Here is a 17,320-nt window from a genome sequence, read left to right as displayed (position 1 = left end):
TTGGTCTCTCTGATCCCATTGCTGTGAACTCTTTGAACAGTGTACTTGTTATTATTGTGGGAAATATTCATCTCTTTTATATATTCATTTCTAGGGGTCTAGTATATTAATTTGGGTGTACTTTACAAATGAAGGGAGTTGGGTTATGATTCACTTGGATCCATTGAGTTTTATGGGGTTTTTCAGTTGCGGTAAAATATACATAAGATTCACCATGTTAACCATTTTAAGTATATAATTCAGTGGCATTAATAACCCCATCACACTGTCCTATAACCATCACTACCATCCAGCTCCAGAACTGGATCATCCCAAGTTGAAACTCTGTACCCATTAAACAGTAACTTTATTCTCCCCTCTCCTCCGCCCTTAGCACTCATTATTCTGCTTTCTGTCTGTGAATTTGGCTCCTATATGTACCGCATATGAGTGGAATTATACAATATTTTCCTTGTTTCTGGTTTATTTTAATCCTATAACATTTCCAAGTTTCATCCACATTGTAGCATGTATCAGGATCTAGTTTTTTTTAAGACTGACTAATATTCCACTATATGTTTACATGCCCATATAATATTCCATTGTATGCATTATATGGGCATGAATTATATATTCCATTGTGGTTTTTTAGCTACAATGTAAACACACTGCAAAGAATCTGATGCTGGGAAAGACTGAAGGCAAAAGGAGAAGAGGGCAGCAGAGGATGAGATGGTTAGTTATTAATAGTATCACCAACTCAATGGATATAAATTTGAGCAAATTCTGGGAGATAGTGGAGGACAGAGGAGCCTGGCATGCTACAGTTCATGGGGTCTTAAAGAGTCGGACACGACTTGGCAACTGACCAACAACAAGCCAGCATAAATCTGTACCTAGAGATGGTGGCAGGGCACTGTCTTTTTTGAGTCAGCCTATTGTTTAGAGACCAGGCCAAATGAAACCATGTTAGATTAGGTGGCTTGGTGCCAACAAATGTCTAAGTGTTATTCCAAATGTTGGAGGACATCATGGGAAGAGATAAAGAAATGAGAGTGAAGTTCATGATGCCATGAAACTGTGATGATTTCTTAAGAAATAATGTCCTCTTTCCCATAACTCAGTGATGAAGCAATTTTAGAATTAATGCTCATAGGTGGACATTACTATTACAAAATAAAAGTAGAAAAACAAAATATAAATCATTCAGAACTCTAGTTCAAAGTTTGTTCTCTCAGTTGTAAGTTAAAACATTGATACCAGTTCCTTAAATTGTAGAGGTCTTGCAACCCCTGAAGTGTGTTGGCGGGGTGGGAGTGATAACCCTACCCCTGTCCCAAGGCCTTTTGCTTATTTGGCATTTAGCCCACACCTTAGCAGAAGGGAAGGAGGCCATCTGGACTCGATTACAGATAAGAGTGTGTCATAATAGATAATGTTACATTGGTGCTACTGAAAGCAGGTCTCCTATGGTCCTGACAGAGGACAGAATATTTCATGTTTTGTTGTCTAATAAGATAAGATAATTTAGTTGAAAATCTAAGATAACATGTGGCAGCCTCTCTCCCATCTTCCAAGGAAGCATTTCAAACCCAGCTATTTTTTAGACAGCTCCTATTTATATGTCTATATACTCTTGCCAGTGCCTGATGTTGCCAAGGGGCCTCTGATTTGCTCTTTCAACTTTTCTGATTGCTGTTCTCCCATTGGAAAAGTTGGAGAGGAGGTGGCTGCACCTGATGGCCTTTTCTCCCATCTCATTGTTCTTTTTCCCAATTTGTCACTTGACACAATAGTCAGCATATTTGTGCCCTGCCAGCCTAAAGCTGCTTGCCCAGAGAACCCCCAGGCTGAGCAGAAATCATCTCTGCCCCTTTCTGCTGACTCGCACTTCCTTTCTCCTGTATGATATGTATGATACAAAGATCAAACACTTACCTCCTGTTGCTATTGTTTGAGGGACAGTTATGAGTAATCCCTGAGGGAAGATGACCAAGCTGAAAGTAAGAGTTGAAACACATTTGAATGAGCATTAGGTCGCCGCCTTCTGAAGGAAAGAATTTATCTGTGGAAACAACCTAGATTCTGAAAGGGCATCTGCCCTTAGGGTTGGTGGGCACAGGCTTAGGGCATTGAAGAGTTCCTGCTCGCCAGCAGCCACCTGGGGCAGTTTTGCCCTGAAGAAGCAATAATATCCATGCCTGAAGGCAAAGCTTTCTCCGGAAGTAATTTTGCACCAAACTGAATCCCAGCGGCCTCTCTCTGATGCTAATTCTGCATGGTGCTGTGGAAACTGGCAGAGCGTGCTGGTGTGTGCTGAGACGAGGTCGGGTTCTTCAGCCGTGTCAGCACAGCCTCTTCTCTCTTCCTGCCTCCTACCTCCACCCCACATTTTTTTTCTTGCTACTTTTAAAAACCGAAAAGGGAAGGGAGAGGAGGGGAAGTCCCTTGGCATTTTGAGTATTGAGATGCTCAGCAGAACTGCCTGGCATTCTGTTTGTATAGAACGGTTTTAATTCACTCTCTTAATAGGTCATTTGACCTTACCAGCTGAGTCTTAAACTTGATAATCCTCACGTCAGCAGGGAGGCTCAGGCCACATATCCAGAAGTGCAACCCTGCGAAATTATTTGAAGGAGGTTTTAAAGCCTTCATTCCTTGGCTGTTTTGTCTGGCTTCTGCCTGATGGCTCCTCAGGTCAGGCTCCTCATAACATTCCTCATGCTCACTGCAGCCAAGACAGGCACATGGCTTGGGAGCAGAATCAATGAGGGAAGTTCACATTCCTCTTCTGTGTGCGCAGCCTGATGACGTTCCCATGTCATTGAAGTCAGTGGAGATGAGACTTCAGCTCTGGTGACATGCAAGCTTTTTGGTACTGATGTAATGGAGGTGCCAAAGCAGGAGTGATGTGTTAATAGGGTTGGAAAATTGCGGCTGAGTCCTCTGATTACAGAGGTAATTGACGATAAGGATTACTTCTCACACAGACTGGCCTTGACTTGTTCCTTGGCTCTGAGGTGCCCCTGGCCTCCTGGAAACACATTATGTCCCATTTTTATTGGCTATTATTAGCTGTTATTATTGGCTGTCTCACCACTGATTACTGTAGTCTCAGATTTCAGATTAGATGTGGTATCTGAGGTGGAGTTAGGGCTGTATTTGGAAAAGACTGGGAGAGTAACCATCTAACAGCCACATTGTCTTTTATTCTGAAGTAGATGTTTCTGCTCCATTCTTTAAAAATATTACAGCCCCATGAGACCAGTTGATGACTGCAGAGACTGTAAGCTATCAGAGTTCCTACTTGACTTTTCTTACTTTCTTTTAAGGAAGCTGCTTTTTGTCCTGTGATGATGCATTGGAGGTTTTAGTTGGTGAGTGACAATAATAGAGCTCAAAATACATTGATAATTTATCTTCCTGTAACTACAGAATATCCTTGTAAGGTGTTGTCCATGTGTAAAGATGGAAAAATTGAGGGATAGAGTAGCTGTGTGGTTATTGACAGGAAAGCACTGAAGTCTCGTTTGCCCTAAGAACTGTTTTGATTTCTCTCTTCAGTAAAAAAGAAGTTTCTATCTTTGGTTTCCAGGTGAAGTTGTATGTGTTTGTGTGTGTTTGGAGGGACATGGCTTACCTCAGTGTGAATAGACTCCATTGTATTCTTCCATGAAGATTTAGAAAGAATCCATGTGAGTGCAGCCTATATGAATATTTTTTTCGTGGATGGAAGGTGTTTTGGACCTGAGATGTCAGATCATCATTTTCCTTCTTGTGTCTTTGCATCTCTCATATTTGCTCTCTTTGAAGTAATGTCACACATAGCCAGAAGGAAAATGCAAGGTCCAGGAAGGCTTGAAGGTTGGAATTGCTGGGTTCCTTGACAGAACTCAGAATCATTTTTTAAGGTTTGGGGGATTTTAACAAATAAGACTTTGAAACAAAACTTACTTGTGGGAAAAGAAACTTATTTGTGATCCCAACTCTTAAGTGAGATTAGCAATATAGCATATGAAAAGCTGTGTGGTATTTTTCAAATTTTTATCTTCTTAGTCAGTCTGATGTCCACATCTTTCTGTTTACTGTCTGAGTCTTTTTATTATTGTACCTAGAGGCCAATTGGGTGAAGAATACTTGTGAAGTATACCAGTATTTATTTTGTTGTTTTCAATTAGGATCCTCCAAGGGCTATGATTAAAGTTTTTTCACATTACTTATTTCTCTTTCATGGCCACAAATCCAAGTGACCACTTCCTTTGCTGTCAGATTGCATACCCATAGCCCACAAATGGAACTTCTTCCCCACTTATTGTTCTTCCGTACAGATTTGTTACTCAGATTGTGAGAGAAATGCACACTGCCATGTAGACATGGCCTGCTGCTGGCCTATGTTTTAGGCCTGCTCCCAGAAACTGTTAAATTTATATCACAGTGTTTGTGGTCCTAGCCTGTCTCTGTTTCTTATCTTATTTAAATGAGGATAGTATCGCTGAGCTCTGGTTTATGTCACAGTGATTTTTGGAAGGGTTAATGATCTGGGCTTTGTGAGATTCTTATAGATCCTTAGATGAAAGGTGTTATTTAGCCTCAGCAAGGCTTCCTGCAGGAGTGCCTTCCAAAGAGCTCAAAGTGTTTGTCAGACTGTCTTCCATTCATCCTCATACCATCCCTGGTAAGGAGGGAAGTGGGTGAGCATTACAATTAAGTACAAAATGGTGTTATTACTGTTACTTTTATCTGTAAACAGGAGGTAATTGTGAGAAATAGAAGTTGGTAAAACAGATTATAGAAGAAAAACACTGGGAAAACTTCAAAGTAGTGTGCATTTGCTATCCCTGTGTACTTTAGGCTTCAAAAGTCTAATTGCCATACATGGAAACAATAAAGATCATCCTTTGTTGGGGGAGAAACAGGACCCACTCTGTCCTTCTAAATACTTGCATTAATTGAATACTAGTATTATTTTCAATTGCACCAGATTATGTTCTAAGAGTTAGTTTAACTCGCATATATCAAGAATGACTATAAATTTCATAGGACTTACATTTAAAAACTATATATATAGTTGGTTTACAATATTATGTTAGTTTCAGGTGTACAGCAGAGTGATTCAGTATTTTTATAGATTATACTCCCTTTAAAGTTATTTCAAAGTAATGGCTATGATTCCCTATAGTATATGATATATCTTTGTTGTTTATCTACTTTATACATAGTATTTTGTGTCTTTTAATCTTATATCCCTATCTTGCCCCTTCCCTCTTCCTTGCCACACTGGTATCCACTAATCTGTTTTCTGTATCTGTGAGTCTGTTTCTATTTTGCTGTGTATATTTGTTTTATTTTTTAGATTTTATATATAAGTGATAGCATACAAATTTGTCTTTTTCTGCCTGACATATATAAGTTAAGTATAGTACTCTCTAGGTTTATGCATGTTGTTGCAAATGACATAATTTCATTCTTTTTATGGCAGAGTAATATTCCTGTATATACACACACACACACATTTATGTGTATATGTATGATGTGTGTGTGTATGTGTGTGTGTGTATATATATATATATATATTAGATACACCACATCTTCTTTATTTATTCATCTACTGATGGATACTCACTTTGCTTTCATTTCTTGGCTATTATGTAACAGTGCTGCTATGAATATTAATGTGCATGTATTTTTTTGAATTGGTGTTTAAAAATTTTTTTAAATATATACCCAGAAGTTGAATGCCTGGGTCATACTCTGTTTCAGTTTTATAAGGAACCCGCATGCCTGATGTGCCAGTTTACATAGTGGCTGGACCAGTTTACATTCCCACCAACAGTATAGGAGGTTCCCTTTTCTCCACATCCTCATCAGCATTTGTTACTGACTTTTTGATGGCAGCCATTCTAACAAGTGTGAGGTGTTATCTTATTGTTGTTTCCATCTGCATTTCATTTGTCTAATAACGAATGAAGTTGAACATCTTTTCATGTGCCTTTTAATCATCTGTATGTCTTTTTTGGGAAGATGTCTATTCAGGTCTTCTGCCCATTGTTTAATTTTTTTTTTTTTTTTGGTTGTTACTGAGTTGTATGAGCTGTTTACTTATTTTGGATATTAACCCCTTATCAGCCATATCATTTGCAAATACTTTGTCCCATTCATTAGGTTGTCTTTTCATTTTGTCATTGATTTCCTTTGTTACGCAAAGCTTTTAAGTTTAATTAGATGTCATTTGTTTATTTTGGCTTTTATTTCTTTTTTTTTTTTTTTTGGCTTTTATTTCTTTTGCCAGGAATTACGTATTTTGAATCTTCATTTTAGACTTCAAAACTGAATTTCCTCTTTTTGAAGTCATATTAGACAGCAAATAGCTCGCTGAGTCTACCTAGCACAAGAAATAGATTTTCTTAAAGGAGAAATCTTTGAAGAGAGTGGCCACTACTTTGTCTAAGATTGAAGAAAGAGAGTGGGCCTTATTTGGGAAGTCCAATAGACAGGGATCTCCAACATGTCTGTCATTATGCTGTTGAAGATTGGCCATTCATTCAGTTCTGTAGCTTGAGATTGTAGACATGAGAAGGTTCCTCTCCACCCTCCTCCCCACTTCTCACTGAGATTTTCAGACTCATCTTTTCAGCCTCGTCACATGTGGAATTATTTCTGGTATTTTATGGTTGTGTCACGGAGCCTGAGAGGAAGGAGTAGAAGGTCTGAAATGAGAGCGAGGAAAAATGACCACAATTAGCCCTGAAGTCTTGCTCTTTGCTTTCTTTCAGTGTATACCACTATACTACCAGAAATAATAATTCCTTCTGTGTTCTCCCTAGGAAACAACCATGTACAAACTAAAACATGGTAGGCTTCACAGATCATGTGAGCAGGGCACACCAAGATGGTTAGATCTTGGTCTTGAGATTCTGTCAAGGAAGCTTTGGTTTTGACCAAAAACCTTTTCATCTTGGTGGTCCACATTTCTCTCTTTACTCGGTAATAGGAAAACTTTGTTTAATTTTCTGAAGATAACTGTGAGTAGTAGTGTAGTCAATAAAGGGTAGCAACCGTGTGGTTGACATTTTTCAAATGTCATACTTAAGTTTTAAATTTTCTTCTTAAATTGTCCAAATTAGTACATATTACTTACAAGTGATGTTGCAAATATTGGCGGTCTTAAACTCTGTTTTTATTTTCTCATCAAATATTTATAGTTTTGTGCAGCTGTTCATTGTTTTATTCCTTTATGGCAGACTTCAAAAAATACTGGCTTCCAGCACAGCAGGGCTCTATGTGTGTGCGCATCAGAAAGAAATGTTTTCAGAAAGAAAAAGGTTTAGGTTTCAAAATCCCCAAGGAATTGTTATAAAACAACAGTCAGGAGAAAAAACTCAACATGATTTAAATACCTTGCTGTAATTCTTTTTGAATTTAAAATTTTCCTGTTCTATCTTTTATTTTCTAAACAATAGACCACTTTGCTCTTCTTGGGCTATGTTAGCCTAAAAGGAGCAACCAAGTTTCTCTTTTCTAAACTTGTAGTTTAAGCTTTTTCTTCTTCTCCATTCAGGTATCTAATTAAATGGAGCCATTTAGTTGATTTGTGCTTATTTTCAACCAGAATTCAATTAAAATTCTTATAGCTGAACTAGAGCCACTGATTCTTAAACCAGGTCCAAAATAAGAGATTACAGTGAAAGTAGAAATGACAAGGAGAGAATATGTTCATCTCAGCTTTTGGGAGTTTTGTGAGTCAAGCTTCCTCTCTTGTTTAACAGGGCCAGGTTTTAAGGGATCTCATCTACTAGGAAAGAGTGCAGAGGTTAAAGAGCTTAGACTCTAGAGTTAGGCTGCCTGAGTTTGAGTCTTTTTTTTTTTTTTTAATTTATTTATTTTGGTTGGAGGCTAATAATTACTTTACAGCATTGTAGTGGTTTTTGCCATACATTGACATGAATCAGCCATGGGAGTTTATGTGTCCCCCATCCTGAACTCCCCTCCCACCTCCCTCCCCATCCCATCCCTCAGGGTTGTCTCAGTGCACTGGCTTTGAGTGCTGTGTTTCATGCATCGAACTTGGACTGGTGATCTATTTCACATATGGTAATATGCATGTTTCAATGCTATTCTCTTAAATCATCCCACCCTTGCCTTCTCCCACAGAGTCCAAAAGTCTGTTCTTTATATCTGTGTCTCTTTTGCTGTCTCGCATATAGGGTCATTGTTACCATCTTTCTAAATTCTATATATATGCATTAATATACTGTATTGGTGTTTTTCTTTCTGACTTACTTCACTCTGTATAACAGGCTCCAGTTTCATCCACCTCATTAGAACTGATTCAAATGCATTCTTTTTAATAGCTGAGTAATATTCCATTGTGTATATGTACCACAGCTTTCTTATCCATTTGTCTGCCGATGGACATCTAGGTTGGTTCCATGTCCTAGCTATTGTAAGCAGTGCTGCAGTGAACATTGGGGTACACGTGTCTCTTTCAATTCCGGTTTCTTGGGTGTGTATGCCCAGCAGTGGGATTGCTGGGTCATGGATCATATGGCAGTTCTATTTCCAGTTTTTTAAGGAATCTCCACACTGTTCTCCATAGTGACTATACTAGTTTGCATTCCCACCAACAGTGTAAGAGAGTTCCCTTTTCTCCACACCCTCTCCAGCATTTATTGCTTGTAGGCTTTTTGATAGCAGCCATTCTGACCGTTGTGAGATGTTACCTCATTGTGGTTTTGATTTGCATTTCTCTGATGATGAGTGATATTGAGCATCTTTTCATGTGTTTGTTAGTCATCTGTGTGTCTTCTTTGGAGAAATGTCTGTTTCGTTCTTTGGCCTATATTTTGATTGGGTCATTTATTTTTCTGGTATTAAGCTGCATGAGCTGCTTATATATTTTTGAGATTAATTCTTTGTCAGTTGCTTCATTTGCTATTATTTTCTCCCATTCTGAAGGCTGTCTTTTCACCTTGCTTATAGTTCCCTTCCTTGTGCAAAAGCTTTTAAGTTTAATTAGGTCCGATTTGTTTACTTTTGCTTTTATTTCTCTTACTTTGAGAGGTGGGTCATAGAGGATCCTGCTGTGATTTATGTCAGGGAGTGTTTTGCCTTTGTTTTCCTCTAGGAGTTTTATAGTTTCTGGTCTTACATTTAGATCGTTAATCCATTTTGAGTTTATTTTTGTGTATGGTGTTAGAAAGTGTTCTAGTTTCATTCTTTTACAGGTAGTTGACCAGTTTCCCCAGCACCACTTGTTAAAGAGATTGTCTTTTCTCCATTGTATATTCTTGCCTCCTTTGTCAAAGATAAGGTGTCCACAGGTGTGTGGATTTATCTCTGGGTTTTCTATTTTGTTCCATTGATCTATATTTCTGTCTTTGTGCAAGTACCATATTGTCTTGATGACTGTAGCTTTGTAGTATAGTCTGAAGTCAGGCAGATTGATTCCTCCGGTTCCATTCTTCTTTCTCAAGATTGCTTTGGCTATTTGAGGTTTTTTGTATTTCTATACAAATTGTGAAATTATTTGTTCTAGTTCTGTGAAAAATACCATTGGTAGCTTGATAGGGATTGCATTGAATCTATAGATTGCTTTGGGTAATATACTCATTTTCACTATATTGATTCTTCCAATCCATGAACATGGAGTCTTTTTTTTTTTTTTTTTTAATCAAAGTGTTGTTGTTCAGTCACTCGGTCGTGCCCAACTCTTTGCACCCCGATGAATTGCAGCACTCTAGGCTTCCCTTTCCGTCACTATCTCCTGGAGTTTGCTCAAACTCATGTCCATTGAATTGGTGATGCCATCCAACCACCTCCTCCTCTATCACCCCCTTCTCCTCCAGCCTTCAATCTTTCCCAGCATCAGGGTCTTTTCCAGTGAGTTGGTTCTTTGCATCAGGTGGCCAAAGTATTGGAGCTTCAACTTCAGCATCAGTCCTTCCAGTGAATATTCAGAGTTGATTTCCTTGCTGTCCAAGGGACTCTCAAGAGTCTTCTCCAGCACCACAGTTTGAAAGCATCAGTTCTTCTATGCTCAGCCTTCTATATGGTCCAACTCTCACATTTGTACATGACTACTGGAATTGAAGTATAGTTGATTTACAATGTTGTGTTTGTTTCAGGTATACAGTAAAGTGATTCACTTGTGCATACATGTGTATCTTTTTTTTTTCCAGATTATTTCCTCATGTAGATTGTCACCCAATATTGAGTATAGTTCCTGGTGTTATACAGTAGGTCCTTGTTGGTTATCTATTTTATATATAATAGTGTGTATAGGTTCAGAGAAGGCAATGGCAACCCACTCCAGTACTCTTGCCTGGAAAATCCCATGGACAGAGGAGCCTGGTAGGCTGCAGTCCATGGGGTTGCTAAGAGTAGGACATGACTAAGCAACTTCACTTTCATGCATTGGAGAAGGAAATGGCAACCCACTGCAGTGTTCTAGCCTGGAGAATCCTAGGGACGGGGGAGCCTGGTGGGCTGCTGTCTATGGGGTTGCACAGAGTCAGACACGACTGATGTGACTTAGCAGCACCACCAGCAGCAGTGTGTATAGATTAATCCCAAATTCCTAACTTATCTCTCCCCCACTTTCCTCTTTGGTAACCAGACATTTGTTTTCTATGTCTATGGGTCTGTTTCTGGTTTGTATATAAGTTCTGAGTTTTAATCTTAGTTTCCTTTTTTTCCCCTTTTTCAAACTTTATGAATGTCAGTTTTCTACTGTTTACTTGCTGTGTATTCTTAGGCAGGTTACTTTAGCCTTTTAAACTTCACATTCAACTCCAAAATGAGGAGGCCATTAGATAATCACATACAGCCCAAAGTGTAATGCCTGACATGCATGGTTACTCAGTAAACTCTGGCTGTTATGATCTTCATTTCATTAGTGTTATTGTCAACACTTATATGTTTGTTGTTCACCTTGATGTTTTAATATATAACAGTATTTGCATTAGGTAACTTTGTTTTAAAAATCTCCTGTTATGATATATTTGAGTTTATAAAAGTTTAAATTGACATGGCAAAAATCACCATAAGTAAAGTCAAAAGACAGATGACAAACTGGGGGGAAAATATATTTGTGATTCATCACACAAGTAGTTCATTTCCCTAATATATAGAGAACTACTACTCAATTTAAAAAAAATGGACAGTTGTAAAGTTTTTTATGGGATGTGCTTCCACTTAACTGTGCTATAGATTTCATGCCTTTCATTTATATTCTCAGAGGATACCAGGCAAACCCGTGGTTGGAGAAGGGCTTGAGATACACAGCTAAAGATACGGACCTGAATTGTCTGTTTTTCCTATAAAATCGCTCCACTCAGAATTATTCTGCTACTATCTCTGATGCCCTCACATACCCTGTCATCCATGACTTTTCTCATCTCCTGTATTCTCCTTCATATCCAGAAAATCACAGAGTCTGTTCTGTGTTTCATTCATAGTATTTCACATCTGCTCCAATCTTTCTAGGCCCACTACTAACTATTTTTAGTCAAGAGACACTCAGTATGTCACAACTTAACTACTACCCTCGTCTCCTTTTCTTTATTTGCTTGTTCCTTTCTCTAGTTAGCGTGATATATATCACACCCAGATTAAGTTCCTTTGGTTTTCATCTTGGGCCCCAAGCTTACTCAGAAGCCTTCAGTGGTTCCCACCATCTAGAATGAAGTCTCACTTCTGAATCCCACCCTCAGGCCCCCTGCCTCCCTTAATCTGATTCACCTTCCTTATGTCTCTAGCCTTAGTGCTTCTCACTGCCTCTCTTTAGGAACCCTGCATACATCTAAACCGATCTCCTTGGCCCTCCAGACCCATTTCTGCTTTCACGCTGCCCTCCCTCCTCCTCTTCTCTAAGTCTTGGACTTGCTATGAGGCCCAACTCAGTGTCTGTCTCTTCTAAAGGGCTTGTCTAGAAAGCAAGCCCTCTCCATCGTTTTCTTACCTCCCATTGCATTTACTGATTGCCTGTGCCTCTCCTCCCACACTTAACCTTTACTGTCTATATTGTGTTAGGTAAACTTTTTACTTGAATACATAACACAATAACTTGTCACAGGGTGAAACACAGCCGTGTCATCAACATGCCTCTCTTCTGACACATACCCCGTCTCCCTAACCAGATGGCCTGGGATACAGCACCATGTTATATGCCTCTTTATAGAAAAATGCACATCATCAGGTGCTCAGTGACATTCCAGATCAAAAGTTTGAGTCAAGCCTAGGCTTTGACAAATAAGAAACATAGAAATTTAAAGGAATATATGAAATTTCTGTTACTAATAAAATTTTTCTTCACTAATAAAAATTTTCTTCATATTCAACTGAAATATACCTTCAGTTGAGGTATAATTAGAAGTAATACCATTGAGTAGGTCCTCAAGGATTCCTAGGCAGTGATCTATAAATAAAATCTTTATGCCCATCTAAACAGGGCCATGTTTTCTCTTTTCCAACACAAAGTACACAGATATTTTCAACATTTGTTTTTGTTGTCATTTTATCCAACAAATATTTATTGATCATATACAGTCTCCTGGCTACAGTTACAGCATATAGTGGAATTCAGCTTTGACAAACATAAAATACCCTTCTTCCAGAGTGCTTATATTTTAATGAATCACTAGAAATAATTGGTAGAACTAAAATAAAAGCTTAAAACTGAAGATATAACAAGATTAAACATAAAATAACTATGAAAGATTGTTACTAAATCATCATAAATAACACAGAATAAGGACATGGGGACAGAAAAGGCCAAGATGAAGCTTGACAGTGCAGTAGGGACTTTGGATAAGAAATTCATTTGATTATGTGGAAGAAGATGGCAACCTATGAAGGTAGAATAAGGACAGGTTAAAAAAGCGCCTGCAATGGGGGACACCTGGGTTCAGTCCCTGGATTGGGAAGATCCCCTGGAGGATGGAAAGGCTAGCCACTCCAGTATTCTGGCCTGGAGAATTCCATGAACTGTACAGTTCATAGGGTTGCAGAGTCGGACATGACTGAGTGACTTTCACTTCACTTCATCACTTCAGAAAGAGCAGAGACGTGTTGTAAACATCATAGGCAATATTTACTTTTCAATAGTGCTTTGCAGTTTATAAGGAAGGTACTTTGACTTATTCATCTTTTTGAGTCCTTGCCCTTTATGGTCTTGTGTTGTGGGTGGTGGTGTCTGTCCACAGCTCCCACATGGCCTGTTGAAAGTTTAGACTGACTTCACTCTTCCCACCCACTGCTCTTGCTTTAGAGAAGCAAGAGAATTTGTGTTCAGTCTTCAGTTTTGTAATTACTGCATTGAAATCACATCCCAGCTAACTTCATTATAGTTGTATGTACTCTTTGCTTCAAACCTAAAGCATGAGAAATCTCCCTGTCAAATCATGCCAAAGTGAAGTCAGAGATAAGTACCTCCCAGCTCCTAGCTGTGGTGTCTCCATCTCATGGAAACATAGGCACAAAGAGGAGAACCATGGGCTGCTAATCCCTAAAAAGTAACTCTTTAAAAGTATTATGAGTTCCCTTTTAGTTTTGTTTTTGGCTTGTTTTTTATTGCCCATTTGGTTATGTCTTTTTTGTACCTAGAAGGCTTCAGTTTGTAAAGCTACAAATCTGTCGGTCTTGTTGACGTGGTTTTCACTTCAAATTAATGTTCAGCAAAGGGGATTAGCCAATAAACCTTTCAGGCAGTATTTTCTTACACAAAAGTGTGGATATGGTTTGAACATGCTGCCAAAGGCAGGAAGAGAAGTTAATTGTGTAAATCAATGTAGGCAGGAGCTGATCACCTTTCTGAAAGACAAGACAATGCAGCGCATAAGCTCTAAATAGATCTTTGGGGTCAAGTTGATGTCATGTTGAAGAATCAATATTTACTGGGCTTTATAAAGTTAGCCTTTAATGAACCCCAGGCACTTTGCTAGGCGATTAACTGCAGGAAGAGAAAAGGTGACAACGGCTAAAGTCCATGGCTGTAGAGAGTAAAAAATGAAGAGACAAGACAGTCACTTGCTAGTGTGCAAAGGTCTCAGCCTTAGGTTCTACTCAAGCATTGTTGGTTCACGTACTGAAAGGCTTTCTTGGGATCATGCTGACATTTAAGAAAGAGCAACTCTTGCATCCTAACAGGAAAAGGGCAGCCCTTTGCTCTTTGATGCTCCTTCTCTAAGCATTGTAGCTTAATTTTCTTGGGATGAATTCTGATGTCATTTTGCATTCTGCCTTGTAAATGTGCTCATCATGGGAGTAGGTCTTTCTCATAACGTGGCTCATCCCTTCCTCTGACAAAGCTGAACGCTTTTAAAATAAAGAATTGTAGTAAAGAGCATTTACTTTAAGATGCTGGCTTGAATCCAAAGTCTAATGAAAGGTTTTTGATAAACATTATCATTTGTACTTGTTATTATCATTGAATAGAAGTGTTTCCCTGGCTGTTTTTTGTGTGAGAGTGTTCTGAACTCCTCGCTAGGTTATCAAAATCATTTGTAGGGCAGGAACCTTATCTTCTGTTTATTTTAGTCACTGTTTCTAATAAATGTTGTTGACGAGGTAGAGGAATGTATTATATCAAATTTTATCCTGGCTGTAACAAAACTAACATTCCCCATGGTCAGTAACTGAAAGTCCATAGAAGCAGCTTTGTTAGGCCATGTGAATCAGGGTATGGCCCCAGGATGTTTGTTACAAGTTCTTGGTGGTATCTCCTCAATAGATACATTTTGGAGTTGATTTCTCAGACCTCTTTCTCTAGTGCATTTTGTCAGAGGAGTCTTTTCAATCAGTCGACGAAGAGTTGCTGTTTTTTCCTCAATCCCACTCCTATCCCTGCTCTCTAGGATCATTTTTCAGATGAGAATACTGAGAAACAAAGCATAAGAGGTTTATTAGGATTGTTGGGGACACACACAGCAAGAGATTTTTACAAGAGAATCTGGTGTTTACTATTTTTGTCTGTGATATTCTTTGGATATTCATTCTGGGTTTTTTATTTTTCCTTTTCAGCTATTTGAGAACTTCTACTTTGGTACCCTAAAGCTCAATTCAATTCACATCTCTCAGAGGTTCACAGTGGACAGCTTTGGAAACTATGCCTCCTGTGGACAGATTGACTTCTCCTGAGGTGGATCTTGGGAAGCACTGAAGTTAAAATCCTCACAAGGTGCTGAGGGAGAAGTCTCATCACTTTAAGCGCCAAGGAGGGATGTGGGAAACTGGGGATAACTTCCCTGGGCGGCTCCCCGAGGATGCCACAGTGCCTCCTGGTTGTCCACAGTCACCGCAGTCAGCCGGGATGGTTTTGGGCGTGGGGAGAACATGTGCCTGTAACATATGCCTCTTCATCTTTCTCATAATCTACCTCTCTTTCCAAAGCTCTTCTCTGGAAATGTACCTCTGAAGCCCATTGGAGCTCAGACTCATAGTATTTCTTACATACCTACTGATTTTGCCCCAGCCTTTAAACTTTTTTGTATTAATATTAATACTTTAAGAGAATTACAGATGTGTGATCTTATTAATCTCTCCACCTAGATAAAATATCAACAAATTCTAGAAGGTTTGTATTTTTCCCTTCCTCTTACACTCTAATTTTTAATCAGTACCCAGAATTTCTTTTTCATTGTGGTAAAAAAACACAGAACATAAACTTTAGTCTTAAACCACTTAAAAGTGTACAGTTCAGTAATGTTAATTATATTCATCTTGTGAAATATCTCCAGAACCTTTCGTCTTGCAAATCTGAAACTCTGGACTCATTAAAAAACTCTTCTTTTCCCCCTGCCCCCCAGCAACCACCATTTTACTTTCTACTCCTATGCATTTGACTACCTTGTATAAGTGGAATCATACACTGTTCATCTTTTTGTGACTGGCTTATTCTCCTTAACATAATGCCCTCAGGGTTTATCAATGTGTAGCATGTTACAGGACTTCCTTCCTTGGTAAGAATGAGTAATATTCCACTGGATGATACAGTCATCCCTCAGTTTCTTTGGTTCCAGGACCTCCCTCTGTATCTGTGGATTCTCAAGTCCCTTATATAAAATGGTATAGTATTTGCATATAACTTATACATACCATCCTGGATACTTTAAATCATTTCTAAATTACTTATAATGACCAAATACAATGCCATGTAAATAGTTGCCAGCACACAGTAAGTTCAAGTTTTCCTTTCTGTAACTTTCTGAATATTTTTGGTCCACAGTTGACTGACTCCACAGATGTGGGATCCATGGATGTGTTGAGGGCCGATTGTACCGCATTTTGTTTATCCAGTCTTTCATCGATGGACACTTGGGTTCCTTCCACCTTTTGGCTGTTGTGAATAATGCCCTATGAACGTCGGTGTACCAATATCTGAGACCCCGCTTTCAGTTCCTTTACTACTTAGAACTTTAACTTAAGCAAAATAACTGGTAAAGGTTTCAGCCTCTTACTTTGATCTGTCCTTTTTCTTCTGAAGTTGGTCCCTTTTGTGCTCTCTCAGTTCCTGTCTCTTCACCCTACCCCAGCCCTTGCCTTCCCATACCACTGACGGAGCTGCAGTATTTGGCTCTTTTCTGTTTACTTCCCAGGGCAGCAGCAGTTGAAATGGTGATATCAGCAGGACTGTGCAGTTTCCCAGGAGAATGTCAGCCACAGAAGGCACTCCTTTGCTGCAGACCGGCAGAGGGTGGGGGCTCCTCTGCTCAGCCCCACCCGTCAGCCCTGCCACTTTCTCTGCTAGGGAGCCCCAGCCTCACTGTCACCTCTCATCCCTGCCCCCCTACAGCTTTCCTCCCTCCGTGGCCTCTGTCTTTCCTTCACCACTTAGTCTCATCCTGATTATTATTTTCTGTTTGAGAAGTCTGATTCTGAACCCCATGTGTTAATAAGGCCACTAACTGGTTAAGACTGTATGTAACACTCAGATTTGTTATCCTTGTAACAGCACAAATCATTTGTGAATAAATGGATTTCTAAAGTGACTGTGTTTTTCTTCTGGTATTCCTGTTTAGTTTGTTTGACCCCCTTGGTGTACATTGGGATACGATGCTGCCATCACTTATTCGCTGGCATAGCTATTTTATTCTTCCAGGACTTAATATTGGTGCCTGCCGGGTTCGTTGTTTTCCCAAAAAAGCTTTCTACAGGTAATATTCAGTTTTTATTTAAGTGGAGCTTTTACTTTGCTCACCTCTGATTGTTCAGTGGCATATGGGAATAAGCGCTCCCAGGGGTAGTACTGAATAGCAGAATCGAGTGTGGAGTTGAGTGCCCTCATGTCATCTTGGTTTTGCTTCTAACTGGCTTCTTTCTGACAGCTACCATTGAGCGACCTTGG

The 17,320-nt window shown here is 39.1% G+C and overlaps 1 protein-coding gene across 6 annotated transcripts in view; it reads left to right on the top strand.

Moving 5' to 3' along the window:
• The window catches only part of ASCC1 (activating signal cointegrator 1 complex subunit 1), a 109,890-nt gene extending 92,926 nt beyond the window's left edge, over positions 1-16,964 (top strand). For 4 of the 6 annotated variants that reach the window (XM_059882556.1, XM_059882557.1, XM_010820597.4 and 1 more), the window contains 2 exons: positions 14,998-15,154; positions 16,202-16,964. In XM_059882556.1, the coding sequence (XP_059738539.1) occupies positions 14,998-15,114 (117 nt within the window). In that variant the 3' untranslated portion in view covers positions 15,115-15,154; positions 16,202-16,964. Of the gene's footprint in view, positions 1-14,997; positions 15,551-16,201 lie in introns of all 6 variants that reach the window. The other 2 variants (XR_816208.4, XM_010820598.4) reach the window with 2 other exon arrangements.
• Positions 16,965-17,320: the final 356 nt, after the last annotated feature.

The sequence above is a fragment of the Bos taurus genome, chromosome 28 (genome assembly GCF_002263795.3).
Source record: "Bos taurus isolate L1 Dominette 01449 registration number 42190680 breed Hereford chromosome 28, ARS-UCD2.0, whole genome shotgun sequence".
Classification (NCBI taxonomy): Eukaryota; Metazoa; Chordata; class Mammalia; order Artiodactyla; family Bovidae; genus Bos; species Bos taurus.
Note: the sequence above shows the minus strand (reverse complement) of the source record. Positions and strands in the feature narration are given on the sequence as shown.